General features: G+C 46.1%; 3 protein-coding genes across 11 annotated transcripts in view; 1 reads left to right on the top strand and 2 right to left on the bottom strand.

Moving 5' to 3' along the window:
* Positions 1-9,036: 9,036 nt before the first annotated feature.
* LOC122619888 (lachesin) lies at positions 9,037-11,392 on the top strand. Its single transcript, XM_043797093.1, has 10 exons — positions 9,037-9,187; positions 9,288-9,406; positions 9,480-9,580; positions 9,644-9,750; positions 9,814-9,987; positions 10,040-10,168; positions 10,502-10,700; positions 10,818-10,966; positions 11,081-11,140; positions 11,251-11,392. Exons 1-10 carry the CDS (start codon positions 9,100-9,102, stop codon positions 11,364-11,366), a joined length of 1,242 nt encoding a protein of 413 aa, XP_043653028.1. The 5' UTR covers positions 9,037-9,099; the 3' UTR covers positions 11,367-11,392.
* Positions 11,393-11,733: 341 nt separating this feature from the next.
* On the bottom strand, positions 11,734-13,877 carry LOC122619887 (prolyl 4-hydroxylase subunit alpha-1). 2 transcript variants are annotated; one of them, XM_043797090.1, is made up of 8 exons: positions 13,708-13,877; positions 13,504-13,655; positions 13,293-13,443; positions 13,043-13,236; positions 12,477-12,985; positions 12,366-12,419; positions 11,998-12,183; positions 11,734-11,931 (listed from the first exon to the last, which is right to left on the bottom strand). In XM_043797090.1, the coding sequence occupies exons 1-8, from the start codon at positions 13,797-13,799 to the stop codon at positions 11,737-11,739; spliced, it is 1,533 nt and encodes a 510-aa protein (XP_043653025.1). In that variant the 5' UTR covers positions 13,800-13,877; the 3' UTR covers positions 11,734-11,736. The 2 variants fall into 2 exon arrangements, with proteins under 2 accessions (XP_043653025.1, XP_043653026.1); XM_043797091.1 differs by having other exon boundaries at positions 11,774-11,931; positions 11,998-12,163.
* Positions 13,878-14,978: 1,101 nt separating this feature from the next.
* The window catches only part of LOC122622085 (serine/threonine-protein kinase Doa), a 34,440-nt gene continuing 23,443 nt past the window's right edge, over positions 14,979-25,975 (bottom strand). For 3 of the 8 annotated variants that reach the window (XM_043800263.1, XM_043800261.1, XM_043800256.1), the window contains 9 exons: positions 17,401-17,476; positions 16,651-16,717; positions 16,475-16,588; positions 16,314-16,404; positions 16,079-16,249; positions 15,850-16,019; positions 15,672-15,785; positions 15,392-15,582; positions 14,979-15,329 (listed from right to left, as the gene is read on the bottom strand). In XM_043800263.1, the coding sequence (XP_043656198.1) occupies positions 15,202-15,329; positions 15,392-15,582; positions 15,672-15,785; positions 15,850-16,019; positions 16,079-16,249; positions 16,314-16,404; positions 16,475-16,588; positions 16,651-16,717; positions 17,401-17,476 (1,122 nt within the window). In that variant the 3' untranslated portion in view covers positions 14,979-15,201. Of the gene's footprint in view, positions 15,330-15,391; positions 15,601-15,671; positions 15,786-15,849; positions 16,020-16,078; positions 16,250-16,313; positions 16,405-16,474; positions 16,589-16,650; positions 16,718-17,400; positions 17,477-18,783; positions 20,593-21,664; positions 22,149-23,979 lie in introns of all 8 variants that reach the window. The other 5 variants (XM_043800259.1, XM_043800264.1, XM_043800262.1 and 2 more) reach the window with 3 other exon arrangements.

Here is a 25,975-nt window from a genome sequence, read left to right as displayed (position 1 = left end):
AGAAAATGGTAGAAAACTGCACTTTTCATTTTAATAATAGTTGGTAATAATAACTAAAGCATTTTTAAGTGCGGAAACAAGAAACAATGCCATTTGTTTGCAAAGTTAGTCACACGGCGTATACTTAATAAAATCATAAGCTATGTATTTTAGTACATATCAAACATAACTATTGATTGGACACTTGCATTTTTCCGAGTGTAACAATGCACACAACACACACGCACTGGTGCAGATGTGTGTGTGCGGCAACACAGCAAGATTGTGGACTCAAATGGATTTCCATGTTGTCATTGTCGCCGGCGAAGGAGTTGCAGCAGAAGTGGCAGGAGCGCAATAAGCAGACGGAGGAGCAATTCAAGTTGCCGTCACGGAAGTTGCCTGTTGAAATTAAGCCAACAGCAATTATGGCAACAAATGCGGCTAGCAACGCCGATTATGTGTCCCCTTCCGCCTCTTCAGCAGTTCCAGGAATTCTTCTAAAGATGCTCAGCCTCGACTCCAGAGCCTAGCCAATTATACATAAGATTTCAGTGAAGTTTCAGTTTAGATGAACTTTAAAAAGGAAATTTGTGCTGCAGCTGAGGTTAAACTTAAAAACCACTTGTGGATTCGCCAGTTTGTGTTTGTAAAAGTTGGCAAGCAAAAATATAAATAGAATTATGTGGGATTTATTACAAGCTGACATATGAGTTGGGTCTGTGGAAGTATTTCATATTCAGTGCACATAAAACTGAACTCAGTGTCCTTTCTATATGTGCCGCAAAATAAAACTCTTTTTATGAACACATTTCGGCATTTGCCTTTCGATGCGGTCGCAACCTATCCGTCGTGTCAATCCCGTAGCTCTGCTTTTCAATTACAATCAAATTTGTCAAATGATTGAGCAATCACGACTATTAGATAACAGATAACACACAGCAGAGCCAGCCAGAAAAAAAGCGACCGGCAAAAGGGAAAACAAAACCAGAGAACGTGGAGAACCTTTCGAACCAGGACGAGCGAGCGGGTAAAAATCATATGCATGCATGTGTATGTGCATGTGTATGTGTTATCTTATCGCTTCCGCTTCCGCTTTTCAGCTTCGAGCTACCAACTCTGGACACATGCAAAAAAAAAAGGGCAAAAATGGGGCAATGAGGGGGTAAATGGAACAACACTTGTGCCCAGTTCAATGGAGTTATCGCCGAGCAGAGTGCGTTTTACAAACTCCCCCCGAGCAATTCCCCAAATATATGTACACGCGAGTTTTTCCCTTCCCTTTTATTCCCATTTTTTTCCTTCTCGGGGTAACGAAGTTTTCCCAGTTTGGCTGCGAGTGTCTCACTGTGGGCAAATAAATGCCAAGCGCTACGTAAACCAAATAAAGTCGAAGGCACGCACAGTCCCACACCCACTTATACACAACCACACACACACACACACACATGCTCGCACGCACACACACTTAACAGTAACAGACGTTGGCAATGAACGCAGCAGCGAGCGACAGGAAGTAGGCAACAGCCTTTTAGTCCTTTAGTTGCTCAATTTCAGTTTCACACTTCCGACGAGCGGCAAGACCCCAGTCCCAACTCCAGGACACCCAACCACTCACAATCGCACAGCGCCTGCCACAAAAAATATCACAGCCAGGCAAATTCGCTTCCTTTGGCTAATACTCAACAATGCAATGTGACTTTAAGAACGCAGAGAAAACTCAAATGGAAAATGGAACAATCAAGTTTGATGTTAGTGGGTTGGGCTATAGTTTTAAAGCTCTTACAATATTAGAAAGGTGAATAAATATCAAAAACTGATTAGTAGTTTGGAGTAATAAGCATAGTTATAACACTTATTATTAAAGGCAAGATATAACTATATCGATGGCCATAGCTGTGCGGGCTGAGACAGACAGATATGCATATGGGTAAGACAGCGGAGTCGCCGACTCGTCAGCCTTGCTCCTCCCGGTCCTTCATTTGCTCCTGGCCCGAGCTCCATCCTGCTGCTCCTCCACCTGCTCCGTTCCTGAGCCGCTGCAGGCGTAAAAACGTGCGGCGTACAATTTACACAACGAAGCGAGCAGCAGGAGGAGCAGGAGCAGCAGGAGGAGCAAGAGGAGCAGGAGCAGCAGCACCAGCAGGACACGGAGGAACGGGGGTGGCAGGACCAGGGCGAAGGAGGCGTCGCAAAAAGACATGCAACAACAATTAAACTTTCAAAGACGTCGCTGCCGCCGCCCGACACGGGAAAAGTAAACCGAGCAAAAGTTGTTAACGGGGCATAAAAAATGAACAAGGAGGCGGCGGGCACAAGGAAAAAAAACGTGCAAACAGATGGGAGGATGAGTGGCAGGAGCGCGGGAAGATGGCCAAAAGGCGGGCCAAGTGGCAGCCTGCAGTCGTGCGGGAAAAAGGAAAAGGCACGCGCAGCCAAGATGGGGGAAAAACTGGAGGCGATTGGGGAAGCGAGGAAGTGGGGATGTGGGGGCGGTCCACAGACAGCGGCAAATTCGCATGCAAATTGTGCGCGAAAAAAGACGTCCAAAAATGTGTATAAAAATGGGGGAAAAGTGCGGCGAACATGAGCTGGCAAAAGCCCGAGTTTAGAGTTGGAAATAACGAAAGACCGGGCCAAGAAAAACTTTTGCCCAAAGCCGGGGTACATGCTACTCATGTGTGAGTTTCAACATAAATGTAAACAATAAAATTGTAGAAAATTGTTGAATAAATAGGGTTCACGAAGGCACGATGAGTGTGGGCGGGGGTTTAAGAATGGGGACCGGGCAAACTGCCGGCGGAAAAGCTTTTTCTTGTCATCATTTCACGACTCTGCAGCCACACATTTTCATTGCCCCTGCCCCAGAACCTGCCCCCACCACCGCCCCCCTGTACCATCACCCTTTAGCCAGATTTTGCTGCTGTAGGTGTGAGACAACGGCAATTATCGCAATTGTCCCCAGCACTCATTCACTCACTCAAAACGCAGAAAGGCAGAGCAACAGAGCAGCAGAGCAACAGAGAGACGAGGCCAAGTCGGAGCAGCCTAAGCCATCAGCATTTGTTCATTCATTCCGGCTGTGGGTGGGTAGTGTCCTGGCAGGAGCAGGGGCAGGAGCAGTGGCAGGATACCAGGAGGCCATTGGGTGGGTCCCATTCATTCGACTTACGCATTGTTCCTGCTCTGACGCCTTGCTGGCTTTTGTTGCTGAGCTGTGTTTACATTTACACTGTTTACAGCCTGGTGGAGGCAGTAGGCAGCCAGCCAGCCGGCGACGGCAGGCATCATTTCCATTTCCCTGCCACTTCCCCCACCTGCCACACCCCCCTCTCTTGCCACTTGCCACTTGGCAGTCGGTAGTCCCACTGGCTTAGAGGGCCAACCATTTGATGCCTATCCATCCCCCGCGCAGGCCATAAAAACCCGGCGTTGCCTACTTTGCGGCGCATTTAGTTAAATTGTTTATTTGTCTGCTGCAAGCTTTTCAGTTTGTTCACAATCAATTAAAAGTCAAGCGGCAATGTTTAATTAAGCTAAAAGAAGCGCCGACAACTGCAGCCATTTCCCATTTGCAGTGGTTTTAATTAGTGTCGCGCCCTCTTAGCAACAAAAAAATGGGCACCCACCATTCCTACTTATCCTTGACTTGGCCCAAATTGAGTTATTAGATGCTCATTATCGGCCATTCTCGCTTGTCTGGCACTTTTTCTCTCGATTTCACTATTTTTTTGCCCAGCTGCAGTCGAAAGCCGCTGACATGGAATATAAATTTGCAATGGACCCCCCGCCACCACCCCCCCGCAATCCCCTTTAGAAGTCGCCAATAATTGGCTACTAATGGTGGCACATAAAAACTTTTACCGACTGCAATAAAAAATCCCATTGACAAAACTTTTCTGCCAACTACAACAAATACACCAGCTGCACAGAAACAAGAGCAACAGCCACTGCATGGAGTAAAAAAAAAACAGAAAAAAACAGAAAATAAAGTGGGGAGGTGGCATAAAAACAGAATCAATTAACATTTTCATTTTGCGATTTTCCGCTTCAACTTTGCAACACAAATTATTGCATTTTGTCATCTTTGTTGTCGCAGTAAGCGCCAATACAAATGGCTTGAAAGTGCATAATAGATGTTTGTTTGCGGCCCTGAATGGTAATTGTAATTTGATTGCATGCCGCTCGCCAAAACAGGATCACTGCCACCTCAAGCAGGATTAATTACGCAAGTGCTTGAATAAAAGAAAAATCCCACTAATTAATAATGTGGCATGTAAATCAGCAAAAATGCTGAGCTTTTATTTGGTGCTTACTTTCAGGTAACTCATCAAATCTTTGGTAACACTCTGCTAGTTTATACGCTCTTAAAAGCCACACAGCCACAGTATCAATTGCTAGCTTAAGCGTATTGAAATCTTTTGTATAAAATTTGCTCACAATTGGCTGCATTACAACATGGCCGCTCCACTTTTTGCACCTGTTAATTATACCCTGCATGAGCATGCAATCCTGCAAAACTGGAAAAGCTGATAAAAGTGGAAAAACTGGATATGCCCGATCCGTGGCTCCATTGTTCTTGTTTTTTGCCGCGTGAGCCCCGTTGTTATTGTAATTCGATGGCACTTACAAATGCGAGTGAAATTCATTGGACCGCCCGCCAGGCTGCTCACCTGGCAGTCGCACCTGCAACATGGAGAGAGTGCCACGCGCATTATTGCAAACAATTTGCCCCGTTTGTGCCGCCGGACAAATGACAAAAGGGACAAATGGCACAAAATATTTTCCAGGCGCTCTGGTGCAGGCAATCGGAAATGTTGCCAAAGTTGTGCAGCCAACACACACACACCCATGTGCCCCAAAGGCCAAAACACACAAATACACAAACTCACATACACACATGCACAGAGGAAGTGAGTCAAAAGGGCGCAGGATATGCACAATGTATGCATTGAGGCGAAGCTTTGGCGGCTTAGCCCCGCCCACTGCCGAATGTCCTGCGCTGCCTGTGCGCCTGCAGTGTTTGTTTTAATTTAAATAAATGAGCTTAAGCGCACTCACAGCTCGTGATCCTTTAAGGCTCTACGCCGGCTCCTTATTTTATTTGTCCTTGTCGGAATCGCATCCACTGTCCTTGTCTCCGCCACCTCCTTTTGTTGTCCTTATTTAGCTGAGTTGGCAACGGACGACGGAGGATGGACGATGGACGCGACTGGCGGGGCTATTGCCAGGATATGCAAGTGCTAAGCATTTTTAAGTCAAATTGCTTTGCCGAACATTCTGCCATTTGCCTGCACGACTGACCCGCGCACCGACCCTTGTGTCCTTGCTCCTCCTCCTTCGTCCTTCGCACGCCCGCCCGCCCGCCGATTTTCCCCCCGGCTTTTCCGCTTTCCCAGCGCTTTCGCGACGCGTTGCTGACGTCGTCAGGCGCTCTCCAACTCAAGAGTTTGCCGTTGTTCTTGTTGCACTGGCTTCTGTTTTTCCACTGGGTCGACTCCATTTAACCAGCAGCTTGGCGTGATTATCCGAAGCTAAGGGAGTTAATAGAATTAATTTGTTTTATTTCATAAATACGTTTAGTTTACAAATTCCCATTTAACATATATTGAACTGGCCAGAACAAAACACCATTAAAAACATGTGTGTTTAGCTTGAGGCACAAATAAAAACCGACTAATTTAAAATTGCAGTTAATTATACAATTATATTTGCATTGATATTTTTACATTTTTTTTAGACAAATGATTATCGACGGTGGCAAACAAAACAATCCTTTAATTATACGTCATTGCATTGTTTAGTTTTTTGTTGGCTGTGAGTATTACATTGGTAGCCAATTATAAATATCTTTTTACAAGTAAATAATCACTTTATGGGATATCTATTCATTAAAATGTGCATAAGTCCATAATTTAAAATTTAAAAACTAAAAGCTTGATTTGCTTAAATTTATTTGTTTCGGTTTTTTATTAATAAACAATTTATTGTTTGATTGTTAAATTCTGTTATTTATAAAACCGAAGCTAGAGTATTTAGTGTTTTGAAACTGAGAGCCAAACATCCTTTGTAGCTGCTCCTGTTGTTGTTGTTGTTGCAATGGCTCTTGTTTTTGTTATTCACGCTGCTGCTGCGTTAGCTGTTGTTGTTGTTGTTGTTGCATTTGTTGTTGTGTTCGTGAAGGAACTTCAAAAGGCTTTTCCGCTGTGTTAGTTCGCTTTGCTGTCGCCTTTTGCTCCTTTCACTTGCTCCGGCGACCTCGCGCTGCCACTTGTCGAGTTTCTCTTTCCTGCCACCCTTCCACCCCCCGCCCACTTACACGCTTTTCCGCCCCGCTCCGCGGAAAACCCGACTCCTTTTTGGCCAGGCCTAAGGTTTACCTTTGGTGCAGCAACTGCGCTGATTTGCAGTTTCTTGCTTTCATTTGATGGGCGCAGTTTTTTGTCATGTTTTTTCTAGCCCATTCATTCTTCTTTGCACAGTTTTGCCAGCTTTTCCAGTTTTTCCAGCTTTTCCTGGCTTGCTCTCTTTGGCGCGCGCTTCTGTTTACACAGCAAATTTATTTATTTTCGCACTGTGGGACGCTCTTAAATATTCCGTCTTTTGAGTGCTAATGCAAATGTTGGCTGGCGGGCGGACAATCAGCGGAATGGCTAAAAGGCGTGGGTGCTTTTGGCCAAAGGAAGCGGAAATCACTCGAAATAACGCCCGATGATTAACTGGGGAATCTGCCGTGAATCGAGGTAAATATGTGATGAGTATGAGGCAGTCGCAAAAGGAGCCATTCAATCGGAAATGCTGCCTTTGAACACCTCTAATTAAGTGTAAACCAAATGCAAAGTAGGAATACGCAAGGATATGCGAGAAAGAAGTTAATGGGCATTTTAATTACACAAACAATACAGAAGTCGATGAATGAAATGCTTTGTCACTTTACATTTAAAGTTGAAGAAAATAAATCTCTAAATTTGTTTACTTGTATTTCCAATTTATGAATTGCATAGCTGGCATGCAAATGATATATTTTGTTTGCATTTCTGTTCTACCATTTGTTTGGCTTTAAATACAATAAATAAAAATAGTTAGAAAGGAAGTGTACATATGCAAATGGAAATGCTGGCATGTGGTGTTATTTATTTAAAATACAATAAAATTAAGTAGAAAAGGAAGTCAATAAAACCAGATTTCAGTTCCGTTACACAATATTTAGCAATTCAATTTAGATACCGAGTGTAGATAAGCCTAATAAAATCTACACAATCGTCCAGCGAACTAAAGAAACTGTGTCCCAACACAAAGCCATTAATACAATGGGCTGGGAAAACAATTAAATTTAATAACCGTAAGTTAATCCACTTAGCAGGAAAGCAGATTGATTCCCCTTTGCATCCACATCCCTCAGCCTCATCCTCATCCTCATCCCTTACTAAAACCCGACTCTCCGTGGCAAGTTTCGCACGCTGCAAGCTCGAGTGCTTCCCACGCCGAGTAAACTTCTCGCCCCTGCAACATTCTGAAACTCTAATTTAATAAGTAAATCACATTTCCGCCTTTTGAATGTCACCACCCAGGACTCCGAAGGGAGTTGGAGGGCGGCACCCGGAACTGCAAGCTCCCATCGCTCGGTTTTCCCGGCTCCACAGTCACCAGCTCCTGGGGCATCGCATTGACACCTCGTCAAAAGTTCGCAAGACATCGCTCCGGCGACTTGCTAACTGGTTTAGTGCAAATTCACTATTAGGAGAGCGCTCAATTTCACACTGGAATTAAATTACAGCGCATGGCGATGCGGCAGGTGGGCGGTTGGGCGGCAAGGTAGGGAAGGGGCGTGTCGGGGCAGCGGAAGATCAGAGTTTGTGGCGCGTTTCAGAGGCACGGCAAATGAGCGAACACCTCGTTAGTTTGTGCGCCTCGAAACTTTTTTAATATTTACATTCATATTTTGCACCTTTCGCCTTTTTAACCGCTTTTTCGCGCCCACCCAAAATCGCGGGCCCTTCTTTTATTGCAACTTCTGCATCCTGACTGCAGCATCCTGGCTGCTGGACGGACCAAGGATACTGCTGCCGCTGCTGCCGAGCCATAAATTTTTGTTTGTGTTGAAAATTGCATTTGCCTTTTACTTTGTGTCGGACTGGGCTGAGCCGGGGATCCCAAATTGGTGGCAACAGGGGGTGGTGCACTGCGAGAAAATATGTAGCTAAGCACCCAAGGTTATCTAGTGATTCATTGATAAACAGTTTTTAGGTTTGGCATTTAGATTTACCAATCAAATATAAGGTAGATGGTATAGTAAATATTTGTGCAACATGTTCATTTAGTCTAATAGTCCGATTTTTCTCAGTGCATTACATGGCTGTGTTGGTGAGATTGAGCTTGCCCGGCAGCCATATTGGATGCCCCTAAAAGCAGGCAACGTCAAATTTGTTGCAACGCTTGATAATCAAGTTAGCGATGGGCGCCCCGGCCATCAAATGCAGCCCCCTTTCCGCCCCCTCTCACCCCCCTTTTATCCTCAGCAGACCAGCCCCCCTTTTAGTGCACTCAAATTGAACAGCCTTTTGTGCTCGATTCTTTGCTTTTTTCGCTTTATCGCGATATAAATTTAAACCGATGATTCCGCTTCGGACGGGGATTGTGATTCCGATTCTGATTCTGATTCAGAATCTGAGTCCGCATTTGATTCTGATTCTGATTCTGATTCTGATTCTGATTCTGGCACTGATGTTTTGCTCGCATTTCTTGTTTACTTGCAGATGTCAATGGGCGTGGCAGTGGGACGGCGAGTCGAACCAGCTGAAAATCAAAGCCCAATTGGCACAAACACGCGGTAAATAGAATTCGCAATTGGAATCGGAATTGAAATAGGAATTCGCATTCAAATTCGAATGCAAATAGAAATAGAAATTGCCGCGAGAACCCCACAGAAAAAAAAAACACACACACACACGCAGAAAAAAACAGCAACTAAAATACCCATAAAATAATAGGAAAACAAAGAGTGCCAGCAGAAGCAGCTGCTGCAGCAAATAAAAGAACCGCAACAGCAACGGCAACTGCAACTGCAACAGCAGCAACAACGGCCATAACAACTCCACCAACAACGACATCAACAACAATATGGAGAAGCTGCTGCAATCGACGCTGTTTGTCATCCTGATAATGGCCACAAAATGCGGCAGTGGCTCGACCCAGAACCAGCATCACGGTAAGTGGGCACACGGAATGGGGCGGGGCATGGGTTTGGAAGGCATTTAATTGCGAGCGGGTGACTCACTCACTACATCCATTTCCCACTCCCTTTGCAGAGAGCAATTCCCAGCTGGATCCCGATCCGGAGTTCATAGGGTTCATCAACAACGTCACATATCCGGCTGGACGCGAGGCCATCCTGGCCTGCTCGGTGCGCAATCTGGGCAAGAATAAGGTGAGCTCACTTTATACTTACAATTTCATTATAAATAATGCATCTTGTATAATATATAATGTCCTGCTAATAGGTGGGTTGGCTGAGGGCCTCCGATCAGACCGTTTTGGCTCTACAAGGTCGTGTGGTCACCCACAATGCGCGAATCAGCGTCATGCACCAGGATATGCACACGTAAGCTCACTAAACCCCTTCATAGTGGTAATATAACGTAAGTACAACTTTTCCTCCTTAAAGATGGAAACTGAAAATCAGTAAACTGCGGGAAAGTGACCGCGGTTGCTATATGTGCCAGATAAACACGAGTCCCATGAAGAAGCAAGTGGGCTGCATCGATGTGCAGGGTATGTCCTTTGATTGCCTATTCTTATATAGAACATAAATCTATAATAACCACATATCCTTAGTACCACCGGATATCATCAACGAAGAGTCCTCCGCCGATCTGGCCGTCCAGGAGGGCGAGGATGCCACGCTCACCTGCAAGGCCACGGGGAATCCCCAGCCCAGAGTCATTTGGCGCAGGGAAGACGGCGAAATGATTCTCATTCGCAAGCCAGGCAGCAGGGAGCTCATGAAAGGTACACACATGCGCTGAAATCCTTTGATGCCTAATTCATTACCCTTTTCCAGTGGAATCCTATAATGGATCCTCGCTCAGGCTGCTCCGCCTGGAGAGGCGTCAGATGGGCGCCTACTTGTGCATAGCATCCAACGATGTTCCACCTGCTGTCAGCAAACGAGTCTCGCTGAGTGTGCAATGTGAGTTATCAAATATTTACTCGGTGAATAGAATATTATCCTTGAAGTGCAGTGATTTACTTATGCCTCTACCGAAAATAGGAACTTCTCATTACCAATTACACGTAGCTTGCCTTAAATAAGACAGCTCCTACTTCTGATTTGCCAAAAGTATTGTATTGCCTCAATTCCGACCTCAATTGTTCAGCAATTAAAGTAGCCAGTTTAAAAGTCAGTGTGCCGAACAATTGCACAATTTCGTGAAAATAAGTAGAACAAATGTATTTATCCGTGCGATATTCTGAAATCGATGAAATCCGAAACGAACCACTCACTCACCATTCCACTCCACAGTTGCCCCCATGGTGAGGGCCCCCAGCCAGCTGCTGGGCACGCCCCTGGGCTCGGATGTGCAGCTGGAATGCCAGGTGGAGGCCTCGCCGTCGCCCGTCTCCTACTGGCTGAAGGGGGCGCGGACGTCCAACGGATTCGCCAGCGTCTCCACGGCCAGCCTGGAGTCCGGCTCGCCGGGACCCGAAATGCTGCTCGACGGGTAAGTTGAGGGAATTCCGGACGGCAGACATTGGTGATACATATCCATCTCGAAAACCATTCCATTCCATTCCCTTGCTGTCCGCTCCTGTCCATGGCCGACCCATATCCAATGCAGGCCCAAGTACGGGATAACGGAGCGGCGCGATGGCTATCGGGGCGTCATGCTGCTGGTGGTGCGTTCCTTCTCGCCCTCCGATGTGGGCACCTATCACTGCGTCAGCACAAACTCGCTGGGCCGTGCCGAGGGCACATTGCGGTTATACGGTGCGTATACGCAATCTCTACTCCACCATCTCCCGCCATCACTGGCTTTAATTTGTTTTGTTTGTCCCCGTTGTTGTTTTTTTTCTTCTCGGTGCCTGTGGTTCTGCGCTGCAGAAATCAAGCTTCATCCGGGCGCCTCGGCCAGCAACGATGATCATCTGAATTACATCGGAGGTGAGTTATCTCTCGTGTGGAGTTATTTAAAATTAAAATATTACAAAAATACAAAAGCATGTGATTCTTAACTCTTTTCTGAATAATTTTATGTTTTTTATGTGCTATAGGTCTCGAGGAGGCTGCTCGGAATGCGGCCAGGAGCAACCAGACGACGTGGCAGCCCCTGCTCGCCATGCTGATGCTGCTGTGGATGAGGCTGAATCTGGGGGCCGGGGGAGCGTGATATCAAAACTGAGAGAAGAAGAGCCGGCAATCAAGTATTCCTACAGATTCCCTCGGACACCGACATCGACATCTCTTTCTCTCTATTGCCTGCGTTCTTGTTGTTCGTTTCCGTTTCCGGTTCCGTGGCCCCCGTCTCCAATGTATTGGACCCCAGCCGCCCACGCACGCATACATATTGCCGGAGGCGCCTCCCGCTGCCTCAGATATCATTTGCATACGTATCAGGAAACGCGTTGTTCCCACCCGCTCGAAAACCCTCAAATCCCTTGCCAACTCCCACTCCCTGCTCCCTAATGAAAGTGAGGAGGATATCAAAAGTGGACAATTGGATGCCAAGCCCTACCATATCTCCCCAGCCCCAAATAATGTTACATTGCATATAAATTAAATATGAATACTATAAAATAGTGCATAAAATTTATTATCATAATATAAATAACGACAAAATTATTGAATAAATTATCGCAAAAGTGGATAAAAACCGAATGGAAAACTGCATTTTCTTTACATCCGACACGACTTCCTGCGCCACTGGCCTGACCCACTGATCCATTTTCTGGCCACTGTTTTCCGGATGGCGAATGGTAAGTAGAGGAGAAAAGAATCGATGTGCACCTTTAACCACTTACCCCACTGATTTCCGAGGAGCACCGGGCAGGTGGCCTGCAAGCTGCGAGTATCACAATTGCCGGAGTTGTCAGTACTATGCCAAACCAAGGCCGATCCCCGACTGGGCCTAAAGCCAAAGCCCAGATCCGGAAAGGAGGCATAGCCACCCATTTGGACATCACTGAGCTGGGAAATAGAAGTGTGCACTGTTTAAATTTAAATTGAGTTTTCCTTTCCTGGGGCCTATAAACATTGGCTTTCATGTATATAATTTTTTGGATTAGCTTTGGTTATTTTGCTAACACTTTCATTTTATAATCTGCACAGATGTATGAGTAGTCCCTGCTTTGGAAAACCATGCTTTAAAATTTAAGAATAAAACACTTACATAAAGCAGTACAGATGCCGAGCGGTATTCTTTAGTAAAGTGCCCAAAAAATTTCTAGAGAACAAGAACTTCTTTGTAAATCATATGGAATATATTAGCTACGAAACTCACTTTGGGTTGCTCGCAGTCCAAGTGGATGGACTCCTGCCCTCCAATGCCATAGTTAGAGACTTTGAGTGGTTCGCTGCCTTCTAAATCAAATCCTGTAATGTCCTCAATCCTTTGGTGAATTCGCCTCACATGATCAGAGGCATTTGTATCCACTTTGCCTTCTACACTAGAACTATCTGCTTTTCTGTGCTCTAACCTGGATTTCGTAAGACGTAACAAATCCTCTTGCTCTGCTGGTGAGATTGCATCATGGAAGAGCCCAACGAAGGGTTCAATGTTGAGCTGCTCAAGTTTCACAGCGGCCAATCGAAGAAATGGGGAACCTTCTCTAAAGTAACGACAACGAAGGGAGGATTTGCTCGGAGGGAGGTTTTTACCTCGGCAGTTGTCCACGTGCACAAGCCTGTGGGCTATGGTATTGACCCAGTGTTTTGCCAGATCGGAATCGTCATCCTTGGAGGCCCACCCTATAGATTCCTTAAACGCAGCCCGACTAGCTGGTAAATCGTCTAAAAAAGGGATAAGTAGTTGCTTAAATATAATATGCTTAATATTATTTTACTTACGCATAGCAAGCAAAGTTAGACCCAATTTCTCGTAGATTTGAGAGCGTCCTGTTTGAAGCAATCTATTTACAGGATCCATTTTAATTTCATACTGATCGAGGGCTACTTTTAACCACTTGCTGGCCGGTTTGCCCTTTTCCAGATTCAACAGATGAGTGGCCAAAGCCAGGCAATCTGCAGCACTCATTCTGGAGCTATTGTGATAGTTAAATTAAGTCACCTTACGGGGAATGGTTTTATAGAAACCTACTTGTACTGTTTTCCATATAGTATGCCATTGGCCATTTCGCTTTCATCCAGACCGTAAATGCCCTGAAAACGCAACAAACCAGCTGCGGCCGTCCGCAACTCCAGTTTAGAAATAGGGCTCAAATCAAAATCTAGCAATTGTTGAAGCGGTCCTGAGCATAAACCAATGTTATTTCTAGTTTAAATGAAGTAAATATATAACTACAACTTACCCTGTTTGACCTCCTCACGAGCTAATGCCAGCAACTTGGGAACATCCGTATACATGCGTCGCATGAGCGGAAAACTTATCAACGGATTGGCCACATAGGGCGTAGGATCAGCGGGCCCCAGCGCTCTCCTGGTCGTCCACTCCTCCTGGAAACTATGACATCGATGCTTACAATGGCAGCTAATAAGGCACACAAATCACCTACGTCCTCATCGTGTTTACTTTGTTTTGCAATTCCATCGCATACTGACGCATATATCCAATTAGTTCGTCCTCCATTTGCAGCAGAGACGCCATTTCGCGGGTTGATGTGGCATAGTATTGTGATTCGATTGCACTCGCGACTCCGAGGAGGAATATCGACCAGCATAGGTTCATGATGATGACTGAATGCGAAATCCTCTGAGAGCTGTATTGTGCTTATTAAAGCCATGAAATTGTAATTTGTTCAGGTAATATACTCATCATGTGATGAGCTTGGACATGACTGTCCCTTTTGAGTTCCAAGCTAGGCCTAAAAGTATACAACCCATTCTGATATTCAAAGCCATACAAAAGTGCGCTGTACAACTTTGGGATAGTTTCCAAGAAGTTTTCCACAATTTTCTTTATTAAAAACACAGTAGTTTCTTTTTTATTTAAGATTTATTTCAATTTTTAATAACTTGACAATATTGTTTTTTATCTTATATGCTGGTTGATCGGGTTAAATTGCAAATAATGTAATTTATAATTAATATTTATGTAATATTAAACTAACTCACAATCATTTGAATTAAGTATGTATAGTATATTCAACTATACTCTAGGGCTCATCCGATGTTTGTGTTTGTGTGTGTGTAGCAATGTGTGTATGGGTTGATCTTTCGATATTCGGTTGTAAACGAAAACGAACAAAACAGGCCGGCGACAGTTCTACACATTTGAAAACGTATTCTAAGAGAGATGACTCTGGGGGGCTGCTACTGAATTTACACAAAATGCGCTGCGATCGCTGAAGTGTACACAGGGCGGCATAACAATTGCTCTTTACATTTACAAGTATCCGTACAGTCGTGGGCGGTGTACATAATGGCTTGCATTAACTTACAGTTCACGCTCTCGAAATGGTGCATTAATTACAAATTAGTCGGCTCCCGTTTCAGTGACAGGTGTACATATGGGGATGCATTTCAACTAGCGCTTAAGCGACTTTCTTATTTTACAACTACATTTGTATGTTCCAATAATCGGTTTGCAGTCGGTTCAATTATTCTCCTCCACCTAGGGGTGTGCACAATGCAAGACATTTACAATTAGGTTCTGGTGTCGGGAAGACGCACCGCACTATCAATATTATACACGATTTGGTTATCATTACAGAACAAAACACTGTTGGCGGGTATGGTACAATGCACAAGCGCAACATGGCGCTACACAGCTCTAAATATAATGCACAGCAACAGGTGCACGAAATATTTGGAAACAATGGATCAATAAGGATCAATGGATTTTTGTATAATAAACATCTATACAAGTCAAGTTCAAAAAATTTAGAATAAAAGACTTTAGCTCTTAAAATAGGGTTCGTCGTAAAGTCGCTGGTCTACTCTACGAGGCGGGTGCAAGACGTTGCTGGACGACTGCCTTGAGTGTATGTTTGCATGAGTGAGTGCTTACTAAGCGCTGTCTGTCAACAATAACCAAATCGCTGTAATTCTCATCTGGAGAGGCTGTGCGACCTTTCGCGGCTGCTGCTGCCCGACGAAAGGGGCTGCTTGTTGCTGACCTCACCCACTCGATGGTGCGGTGGCAGCCTGTCGAAAAAAGGATGATGCAGGGCTTCGCCTAGAGCAAATCAAAGAGATCAATTAGCATGACAATCAATTAAGAAGTGGGCGCCATCTTACCTAACGTGATGCGTGACGAGGGCTCGTACTCCAGCATCTTCTTGATTAGACTGAAGAGCTCACAGTGGTCCTCACTGTCGCTCAGCTGGCACAGGAACAACGGCTTGCAGTGATCACGGACGTAGCGACCCGCACTGGACTTCTCATCCCAATCCAACTTACCATGATAGAAGTACTTTGTTTTGGTTTTGCTATAAAGAGTATGATTGCTACACGTTAAACGATTTCGGTGAAGGGAACTGCGCCTTGGGAAATAAAAGCATGAGCTGCATTGTATTACCGTGCCATGCGATATGGTATTTGTCCCAAGATTCGCTCCATCATGGCCAGGTGCTCGCGATTGTCGTGCGTTTGGAAGAGCGTGATTCCCAGATACAGTTCGAACAAGATGCACCTGTAGGCGAAATTTCGGCGGTCATTTAATATGCGCATACTTGCAATGACAATACGATTCTTACCCAATGGACCAAACGTCACACGGCTGTGACCACCCCAGCTCCAGTATGACCTCTGGCGCGCGGTAATGTCGCGTCGAGACAATTGTGCTGTGGTGCTCGTGGTCGAAGGTGGCCGACCCAAAGTCGATTAGGCGAACGTCCGTGTTCTTGACGCGGCGCACCTCGCGGTTCTGTGAAGTATTATAGTATAAGGATATTTTCATATTGTTTGCTGCTTGCCTCCACTTACAATCTTATGATTATAGTGAGAAGTATAATCCGAGTCGACGAAGAGTATGTTCTCCGGCTTGAGATCGGTGTGCGTTAAACGATTGTCATGTAGAAATTTCACAGAATAGCATAATTGATAGGCCATGTGGCGCACTTGGTCCAGCGGGTATGGCTCATAGTTGTTCTCTCGCTGTTAATAAACGGTTCAAGTATTAATCTTCAAATTCTGGTTAATTGGACTAGCTGTAACTCACCAAAAAATCGAAAACACTGAGTCCCAACATTTCAAAAACTATACACATGTGTCCATGATAATCAAACCAGTCAATCATTTTCACGCACAAACTGCAGAAGCGGGAAAGGTATTTAAATTTAGATTGAGAACAAGGAGGAAGTGGTTTATTTTGAAACTTACTGATCGCAATGCGGATCCTTTTGGGCAATCTTTTCCAAAGCATTTATCTCCAGCTTGGCAGCTTCGCGGTACTTTTCCACGTTCTTAATAATCTTTAAGGCCATGCAGTAATCACTGAAACAATGAAAAGGGCGTTAGATTGCTTACACTTGGATTTCATAGATGGTAATTCTTACCGCTCCATATCCTTGACCTTGACCACACGTCCAAAAGTTCCCTCGCCCAGTGTGGCCATGATCTTATCTGAAATTCGGGAAAAGGATAGCGAGTTGTAGTAGGGTTTCAGACAAGTGCATCAAGAGTGTTAAACGTTAGCTGTCTGGTTGAATTTCTTGTTCTAAAGCTAAACCTGTAGCTGTAGCTAAGTATTTGATGAGGGCTGGGCAAAATACTAATTTGAACTCTAAGCTGAGTGTGTACGGAAAGGGTTTGTAGTTTCAATATTATTCGTTAATTATGCGACAAAGTTCGTGTTCGGTTTTGGTGTGTGAAAACTTCCCAGTTGAATTTGGTTGCCGGTAAAAGTTAAACTTAAAGCCATCAAAGACAAATTCGGAAGTTCAAAAGATTTTCGCGAAAGTGACGAAAATTGTGTGAATATTTTCAATTGTTGCTTTTTGTCCTTCTCTTTTTTTTTCGTTCAAAATTGTCTTAATTTTCCGATTGCACGCGACGCGGTTTGGTCTTGCTGTGAGATAATTAAGAAATAATAATGAAAACTTGGAAATATTTTAAACTAAAAGAGAGTTACAAGAAGAGGAGAGAAAGAGAGAGAGAGGTGTGACTGGTGGCTTTTGCCTATCATTATGTTTTCTTTCTTTTTCAAGTATTTAAGTGTTTTTTTGTTTTTTTTTTTTGTAAATAGTTTTCTGATTGTTGTCTAAACATAAGTATGGAAAAATAAAAAACCAAAAATTGTCACGAACATCTGTGATGGAGAATGTCTCCGGTGTGGTAAATTAAGTGACCATCAGCATCATCTTGAATGACGGGCTTTGCTGTCTGTTCGGTTCGATCGAATCGGATTGGAGAGCGGAGCGGAGCGACGACGTTGGGTGGTTGCAGTGGTTGCCGTTGCCGATGTCGCAGGGGTTGGGGGGTGGTGGTGTTTGCGGTGGGTGGCGACGATTGCGATTGCGTTGAATTGCGTTACGTTGCGGGTGGTGCATTCGATCCGTTGAAAGAAGGTGGTTTGCAGGCGAGCGAAACGGCGAGCGGAGTTTTTTGAGCGAGCGAGAAGTTGGGGGGCGTTGGGTGGTTGTCGATGGCAGTTTACAGACGTACACATAAGGTGCGTGTGTGCGTGTGTGGTAAAGTATGTAATTTGAAAGAGAGAAAAAGAAACAAAAAAGAAAGAGAAAAAAGAAACAAAAATATATATATATTTCCAGGGGTTCGATCGGGTGTTCCACGGATGGTTGGTCATCAGGTCAAGTCAATCAAAAGCGCACAATCCAAACGACGAACGAGTCCGATCCCACGTTGGCACCAAAAGCAATCGCATTCCGTTTATAAGTCAGCCGCAGATAGCCCGTAAACCAACCAACATCATCATCATCATTTCATCATCCCCATCAAGTTGTGTATGTACATCATCATCATCATCAACCCATCATCATCATCATCATTGTGATTTTCATCATCATATTCAGAAAAAACACGAGAAAAATACGTTTCGTTTGTTCGATAAGAAAATTAGTTCGGACAAATTTTTGAGATTTGTGTTTACAAAAATGGTTAATATCAAAGCATGTACAAACAATATCATATATAATGGCAAATAGGTATATATCGAAAATGGTATATATAACGTATTATATATAGATAAATAGGAAATGCACCAATAGCTGTGCTCTTGTTTTCTTGGGCAATGAAAAAACAACAAACCATTGAATGCTTTCTGCTCAGTAATAACATTAATAGCTTTTTGGCAATATTGTGTAAATGCAAAATGGTAAAAGAACATAAGGTAGTTTGTCGTTGTAAAAGTCGAGGTAAGGGGATTCTTACATTTTTGTCCCAGTTTTAGTGTCAAAATCGCATGCAAAAGGAGCAGGCAGGATCAACATTGTATAAGTAGGACAACATGGAATACAATCCGCAATGCTGTTAGCTTTTTCTGTAGTAGGTCGATTGTCTAGGAGAAAGATTTGGATATAAGGCCTTGAGATATGGGGTGGGATTGGATTCGGGGATTCGGGGGGTCAATGGACAATTGCAGTTGCAGTTAGAAGAGGCGGCGGCAACAAAGCTCAAGCTGCTAGGGAATCACCCATCCGCCAGGATGGTCGTATTGGCTCATTGCTTACAAAGGTCGAGAGTGTCTTTGGAATGCGAGACCTGTTGAACAGGGCCGACGAGGTGGCGCTCTTGGCCAGCTGGTAGTGATCGTGCTGCAGGTAGGAGGACGACTGCTGGTACTGCTGCTGGTAGGCATCCAGTTGGGACCGCTGGGGATACAACGAGCTGCCGCCCAGGGCATTGGATCGCCTACTACTCCCGCTGTACGAGTCGTGGAGGTAGCTCGATCCAGAGCCCGTTCCAGATCCCGGCGGCTTGTAGCGATCGAACTCGCTCAGCACGGCGGCGGTACGCGAGCTGGCGCCCTGATACCGCTGCTGCTGACGCCGAGCATCTGCTGCCGCGAGGCGCGCCCCAATGCCACCGAAGGCCAGTGCCCCGGAGCTGGAGGAGTGCATCAGCTGGCTGCTGGGCTTGTACTTGGCGAGGTCATTGTTGTTGCGATCTGAGTGGGGCAGAAAGCGGCTCTTGTCGGTGGTGCCGGAGGAGAGTGCCGTCGCTGCTGCCGTTGTGTGGTTAGAAAGAGCAGAAGTGCTAGTGGATGAGGTGGTGGCTGTATTGGAGGGGTTGGTGGTGGTGGTGGAGTTGGAGTTGTAGGAGCTGGTGGTGTTGCCATTTACAGACGGGATCGGTGTCTGTGGGGTTGTGTCTGCTGTGTGGGTTAGTTGCACACCGGGCGCAGCCGAATCCGTCTCGGTTTCTGTTTCCGCCTCATCGGATGAGCTACTGCCCGAGGTGCTCTCGGAGGAGCCACTGCAATCGCTACCGTCTCTAGTTACTTTTTTGCTGCGCGACTTCTTCTTGGGCGCCTCCAGCGGCGCTGCAAGTGTGGCTGCTGTGGCCGATGATGTTGCGGCAGCTGCAGCAGTTGCTGCCGCATTCGCTGCTGCTGCGGCTGCCTCCTTGGCCATTTTGGCCTCCTGCTCGAGAGCAACTGCCTCTGCTTCTGCGGCCGCTACTGCCGCTTCAGTCTTCTTGGCCTCCTCGGCCGCTTCCTCCATGCGCTTGACGCGATCCCTAAGCTCGCGGCGTTTGCGCATGCGCTCCTCGAACTTTTTCGCCTCCAGGAACTGGTTGTCTTCGCGGAGCAGCATCAGAATGGCTGCATTGTCCTCCGAAGACCGATCGTCGGCCAGTATTTCGCGCTCCTCAGCGGTCAGTTCTGGTGGTGGCTGCTCCTTACGTCGATGAGCAAAGCGGTTCCTCGAGTTCAATGGTCGATCCTCGGCGGGTCCAGCTGCATTTCGACCGCTGTCTTGAATCTCAGCAGCCAGTAGACTTTCCACGGTTTTGGTTCTTCCATACGCCCTCGTGGAGCGCGGCGAGAGTGCTTCATCTTCGCCAGCTCGCCGGCCGTAGCGACTGGAGGGATAACCGGATGCTCCTCCTAGGCGTAGGGCGTCGTGGTAGTCGTATCGCTGGCCATAGTCCACTGGGTAGTTCTCGTCCAGCAGTCGATTGCCGCTGGTCAGATAGCCGCTGTCATTGGACTCGGCCATATACCTTTGCCTCTGGGCTCGAGTTCGGTATGGAGTGCGCTCCTTGCGATCCGAAGCATTAAAGGAGCTGGAGGACAACTTCGACTTGGCCAGCTGGTGGGATGTGGCCGAGCGGAGCAGTCCGCCACTACCACTGGCACCATAGTCATCCGGCTCCAGGGTCTTGTCGCGATCCTCTTCATGGCGCCGCCTTCCGGCCGCTCGTTCCAAGATGTCGGAGTATTTGTTCTCCAGCCGGGAAATTGCCGACTGCTTGCCTCCTGTGGAAATCGCTGAGGTGGTTGGCGTTCTGTCTTTGTCCAAGAGCAGATCTCTTCGCTGAGGAACCAGACGATTCGGGGGGAGTGAGATTAAGATTCAGTTTCGGATTCACAGGTTTAATGGAGAAGGAAAGTGCTCAAGAGCAGCGCTCGTGTGAAACCAACGGTGACGGGCGTAAAACTCTTTACTCTTTACGCTCCACGAAAGAAGAAGGCCCAGTAACCGAAACCAAAACCCAAACCCAGACCTAGACTTAGACTTAGACTTAGAGCCATTTAAATGGCCTTTTCGGCAATGACTAATTATGGGGTGCTTGGGCCTTTTCATTTCGCACAATTTCACTACCATTAGAGCCACTCTATCTGTATTTGGCTTTCTCCAAGTATTTTCGGATTTTCGGAGAGGTGGGCTGCGGGGATACCCTTTATTTTTATTTAGAATGCCTAGCAGAATCTAAACAAAAAAGTCCACGGCGCGACGACCTTCAAAGTTTATATATAAAGCGGCAGAAAATCGTGAATAGCTTTATACACATCTGCGGCGTACAGAGAGATACAAATACAAAATACAAATATAGCGGAATAGAGAAAAGCGCCGAGATGTTGGAATCGAAAATAAATTCGACAACGTAAACGCACACGGCAAGAATGAAGCTGATGATATAGAATGAGCATATAGAAGCGCTATAAAACGCGCCCGTGTGGGCCCCTAATATAATATCTGCACATATATCTTCTGTGTAGGAAGAAACTTTCTATAGCCATCTATGTGGCAATCGGGGTAGCAATAGTTACAGTGCAATGCTGTTTGCTGTTTGCTGTTTGGCCAAACGCACATATAGTACCACATATAGTACCCTATAATGCTTTAATTGCGCATATTTCCCCATTCGACCGTCAGACATGTCACACATTTAGGGCAAGTGACTTGCTGACTCACGGGCGACAGGTGAGATGATTTCTTTCGCGTTTTTTCCAAAATTAAATGCCCCGCCTGTGAGTCATGGTATCGCTTTTGGGATCTCGATCTGGGTCTGGGTCTGGGCCTAGGTCTTGAAAGTGGTCTCCTCCGTTGGTTTACACACACAGCTCTCGCTTTTGGTTCACTTTTGGGTTTCGAAGATACTAACATCGTCTAGGTCGCGGTCACGCCTGCCGCCGCCCAATCCTCTAATCAGTGGCTTGTAGTAGCCGCCCACGGGACTCAGGTGGGTGCGCAGTCTGTCCAGGGCGTTGGCTGTGGTGGAGCTCTTCTGGTAGCGACCCATCAGGGCAGCGGTGCTGGTGCTCCCGCTGCTGCTGGGATGGTAGCCCAATCCTGTGGTGCTGCCGAGTCCTCCGCCCGCATAGTAGCGTCTGTGGCGATCGGCCATCTCGCGCTCCTTGTCCTGTTGCCTATCCCGTTCTCGTTCCCTATCACGTTCTCGTTCTCGTTCCCGTTCCCTATCCCCGTCCGGATGTCTCCGGCTGGTCGAGGATTTGTCCGAGCTGCGGCGACGTTTGCTCAGCTTCTGGGCCTGGCCACTGGATGCACTTTTTCCCTTATTATTGTTATTATTGCTGTCATTCGTTGGGGTCGAGTCTTTGGGATCCTCGACTTTTGCTGCCGCCGCACTTGAAAGAGAAGCCCAACAAAACAATGAGTTCTGGTGAGGATCTATTCGGTTTGGTTTTTCTTTTGTCGGTCTGGATGCGTTGATCCACGCGGTTCGCGACGAACGACGGACGGGACGCGCTGCCACGACACGGACCAAAATTTAACTGAGGAAAACTGGGGAAAATTTTTCGGAAAATTCGTGCGACGACGAAAGAAAGAGGCGGCAGATGCGAAGAACGAACTAGATGAAGGAAATAATGATGCTGCGGCGGCGGTGGCGGTGGCCGCGGAGGTGGCGTTGGTAGCCAGAAAATATTGAGGAATCGTTTTTATTTTTGTGAAAAGTGTGAAAATATTGCGCACTTGCCAGAGCGAGAGGGGCTGCTACCGCGTGCGAGCGAGAGCGGGCGAACACCCAAATAACATATGTAGACGAGTGGGTGGATTGGATAGTAGATTGGATGCGATCCGCATCGAATGGGAATGCTTCTTTTGTCCGCCAGCTGGGCGCGCTTCATCGAAATGCATTTCGCTTTGTAAGCCGTAGCTGTGTAATTACATTTCCGTCAGTTTAGCAGCACAACATGGGAAATGATCGAAAGTCTTCGCAGAAAAAGCCTTGAACTCTCGCCGACAACCAACAACAACCAGTCAACAAGAAGAACAATAAAATTGCTGCTGGTCGAGCGCGGAAAGAAATAAAAAGAACAAAGCGAAACATTTACGTTTCATTTTAAACATGCCCGCACATATAAATAATAAAGGGGCAATTGCAGTTAAACAAAGAGCAGCGAAAAAAGAGAGATCGCTTTATACTTTATAATCGTGCGTAATGAGGAAGATTTTGCCAGACATCACATCCAGTTGGACTAGAGAATTTATTTGGTATTCCCCGAAGACAGCTGAAGAGAGATTTGAGGCATTTCAGAATCTGCTGAAGAGAATCACTCGACTCGGATTCTTCACTCGCAGAATTCGGACAGCTGTGAAAGCTCGTGGGAAACTCAAGCTTTTTTGTGCAACCAAAAGTTTTTGGCGAAAATATTGAACTTTTGTTGGCCTTATAGGCTATGTAAATTTTCTGGCTAACATTTCGAGGTTTTTACGAAAGACATGCTGGAAGATATCAATAATCGGATTTCCACTCGCAGCCAAATGGGCCACTCTCTACCATTTCACTTTCAGGTTATTGATCAACCAGCCTTTATTGGCTCATTAGACTGACATTTAGAGGTATCCAGTGCATATCATGCTGATTTAGGAGCTCCGTTAAGCTCTGTTTGATTTATGACTGGCAATAAGACGTGATAAATCAAAATTCGAGTTGTATCTTTTCCCTGGCAATTATTCACGATTTATGGCTGCAAGATTTTCACACTTTTCGAGATCGGCGCACCGCTGGAAGTTCAGATGCGAGTTCAAAGCGATTAAAAACGCACTTGCACTCGCACTCGCACTCGCACTCGAGCCCGTTTACATAATTGGCCTTCTTGGCGATGGCCAAAAGGCGGTGGGAAATGCAATATACAAAACGATCCGATCCAATGCAATGCGAATAAAATGATCCGATCGCGAGATACTTTCGACCGCGGAGTGACGCGCTGCAACTAAACTCGCAATTACGCGCTGACCACTCTGCTTAAATCAGCGCCAGAGGCACCAGAGAATACATTTTCATTTCACTCGCGGTGGAAATAGAGGGAAAGGAAAACCAATGAGCACTGCGTTTTGACCGAGTTTTTCGCTTGACGAAAGGCGACGAAAGTGAAGGCAAACACAAAAAAAAAAGGCACGCAAAATTAAAAATAAATTATAAATCTTTTGCTTCATTTCCTTTGCATCGATTACCGATTGCGTTGCTGCTGCTGTTGCTGCTGCTGCTGTTTGTTATCAGGTCGTTCGCTTGGATTGCGTCGAAACCGCTGCAGCAGACTGTTGCAGCTCTCGGAGAGCAGCTGCGTTACGCTGGCTGCGGTGGCGCTTCGCATGTACCGCCGCTGCGGACGCTGCTGCTGCTGCTGTTGCTGCTGCGGTACCGCCTCGGCGTCAGCTGTTTTCCCATTTTCGGCAGCCGCCGTCGCTGGCAATATCTTTTCGCTTTTTTCGCGATGAAAACGATTCAGAAATGTGGCCATTCCTTGGCTTTTTTTGTCGGAAATCCTCTTCGCCGCGGCTGATTTCGCGTGGGTCTCGCCCGCGATGACGATGACGACAATCGGATAATACTTAACGCCTCTTAGGGGCTGGTTGTGGTTGCTGGGTGGGTGTGGGTGGTTGGTATATCGTCTGGCCGTCTGAATTTTTGGCCGATACGGATCGTGCTCCACCGACTTGGTCTATTTCATTAATTGTACTGATTTCTGGTATTTGTTGGGAGCATGATTTTGTTGTAGACGAATAAAATAGAAAAGTATTGTACGTTCTCGGAGTGGCAATATGTACGTAGAGATCTAGTATAGACAGAGCGTATTTATGTGTAAAAATAATTGAAATTGTAAGAGATTCGGCAGCTTCGACGGAAATAGACAACACACACAACAGAGACAAGAGTCGCCAGTCGCTAGTCGCCCCCGCCACTGCGACACATTCAGATTTGGACTCGAGGTTCCATCAAGACAGCACTTTAGATGCGCCCATTTCCATTCACTTCACGCACTTAGAGCCATCCAATTCTGGATACGAGCTTCGCTTCCGATTTCCCAGGCAGTTTAGGCAGTTTTCACAGCGCGTTTCCTTCACCGACCGCCGATTGCCTGCGCATTGGCCGAAACAAACAAGCCGAAATCAGCGCAACATGAACGAAAGCGCACGCCACAAATACTAATTATAAAGATTGAAAATATCGGCGATGTCGAGAACCCCGAGCACCGAGCACCGAGCACGGAGCACCACCATCCGTAAGATCCGCGGGAGAGTGAGCTGAACTGAGTGAGCGCCTCTTCCCGTTGCTATTATTGTTTGCTGCGACCGAAAGAAGCCTAAAACTAAAGGCTACGGAGGAGTCTGCAGGTCAGGTACGAATATATACCCTATATCATATTCAGATATGGTATGGGGTTCAAAGATGCAAAAAATATTCCAATAATGTAACAGGTTTGGTTGTAGGAAAGGGTGGGTGGTGATCAAGGAATTTTCGTTGGAAAGGGGTATCTGGTAGTCGAGTCGGTCCTCGGGTCGATCAGTCATTTCTGTCGGAGAGCGCGAGAGCAGGTCGTGAGTATTACATATTTTTAGAAATTCGATTCTGCTGAACGCGCTCCGTTGCTGTTTAGTGTTTTTTAATTATTAAAACAATTACATCCGAATAGCAATTCGGTCATAAATTAATTAGAGTTCAACGCATACAATTCAGGTAGGCTGTTAGCAAATATGCAATGATTTTTTAAGCGCTGAAATCAAGTAAACAAACATAAATCAAGCAGCCAGCCACTATTTTTAGAGAGCTGAAGAAAATTGACATTGAATTTTCCCGCAGTCTTTTGGTCGATTGTGCAATGTTGTCGATGTCGACAAGTGCAAGAGCCTGCCAAGAGGCCAAGAAGCCAAGAGATCGGTGTAGACGCCAAGGGGACCGAGATTCTAAGGTTGGAGGTAAGCACATAAGTGCCTCTGCTCTTGGGAACGCTTCACACTTGAAACGCCACCAAGAGTACAGGAAGTACAAACTTGGGGGCCACCAACTGAAATTAGCAAAGCGAGGGAAAGTACAGAAACCGGGGGGGGAACAGGGAAACACACATCGTCGGCGGCCTTTTGGAGCCCAGCGATGAGTCAGCCGGCTATTTTTGGGGCAAACTTTCTTTGGAAGCGGTAGCATGTTGTTAGTGGGCATTCTTTTTTGTTT

Source organism: Drosophila teissieri, chromosome 3R (genome assembly GCF_016746235.2).
Source record: "Drosophila teissieri strain GT53w chromosome 3R, Prin_Dtei_1.1, whole genome shotgun sequence".
Taxonomy (NCBI): Eukaryota; Metazoa; Arthropoda; class Insecta; order Diptera; family Drosophilidae; genus Drosophila; species Drosophila teissieri.
Note: the sequence above shows the minus strand (reverse complement) of the source record. Positions and strands in the feature narration are given on the sequence as shown.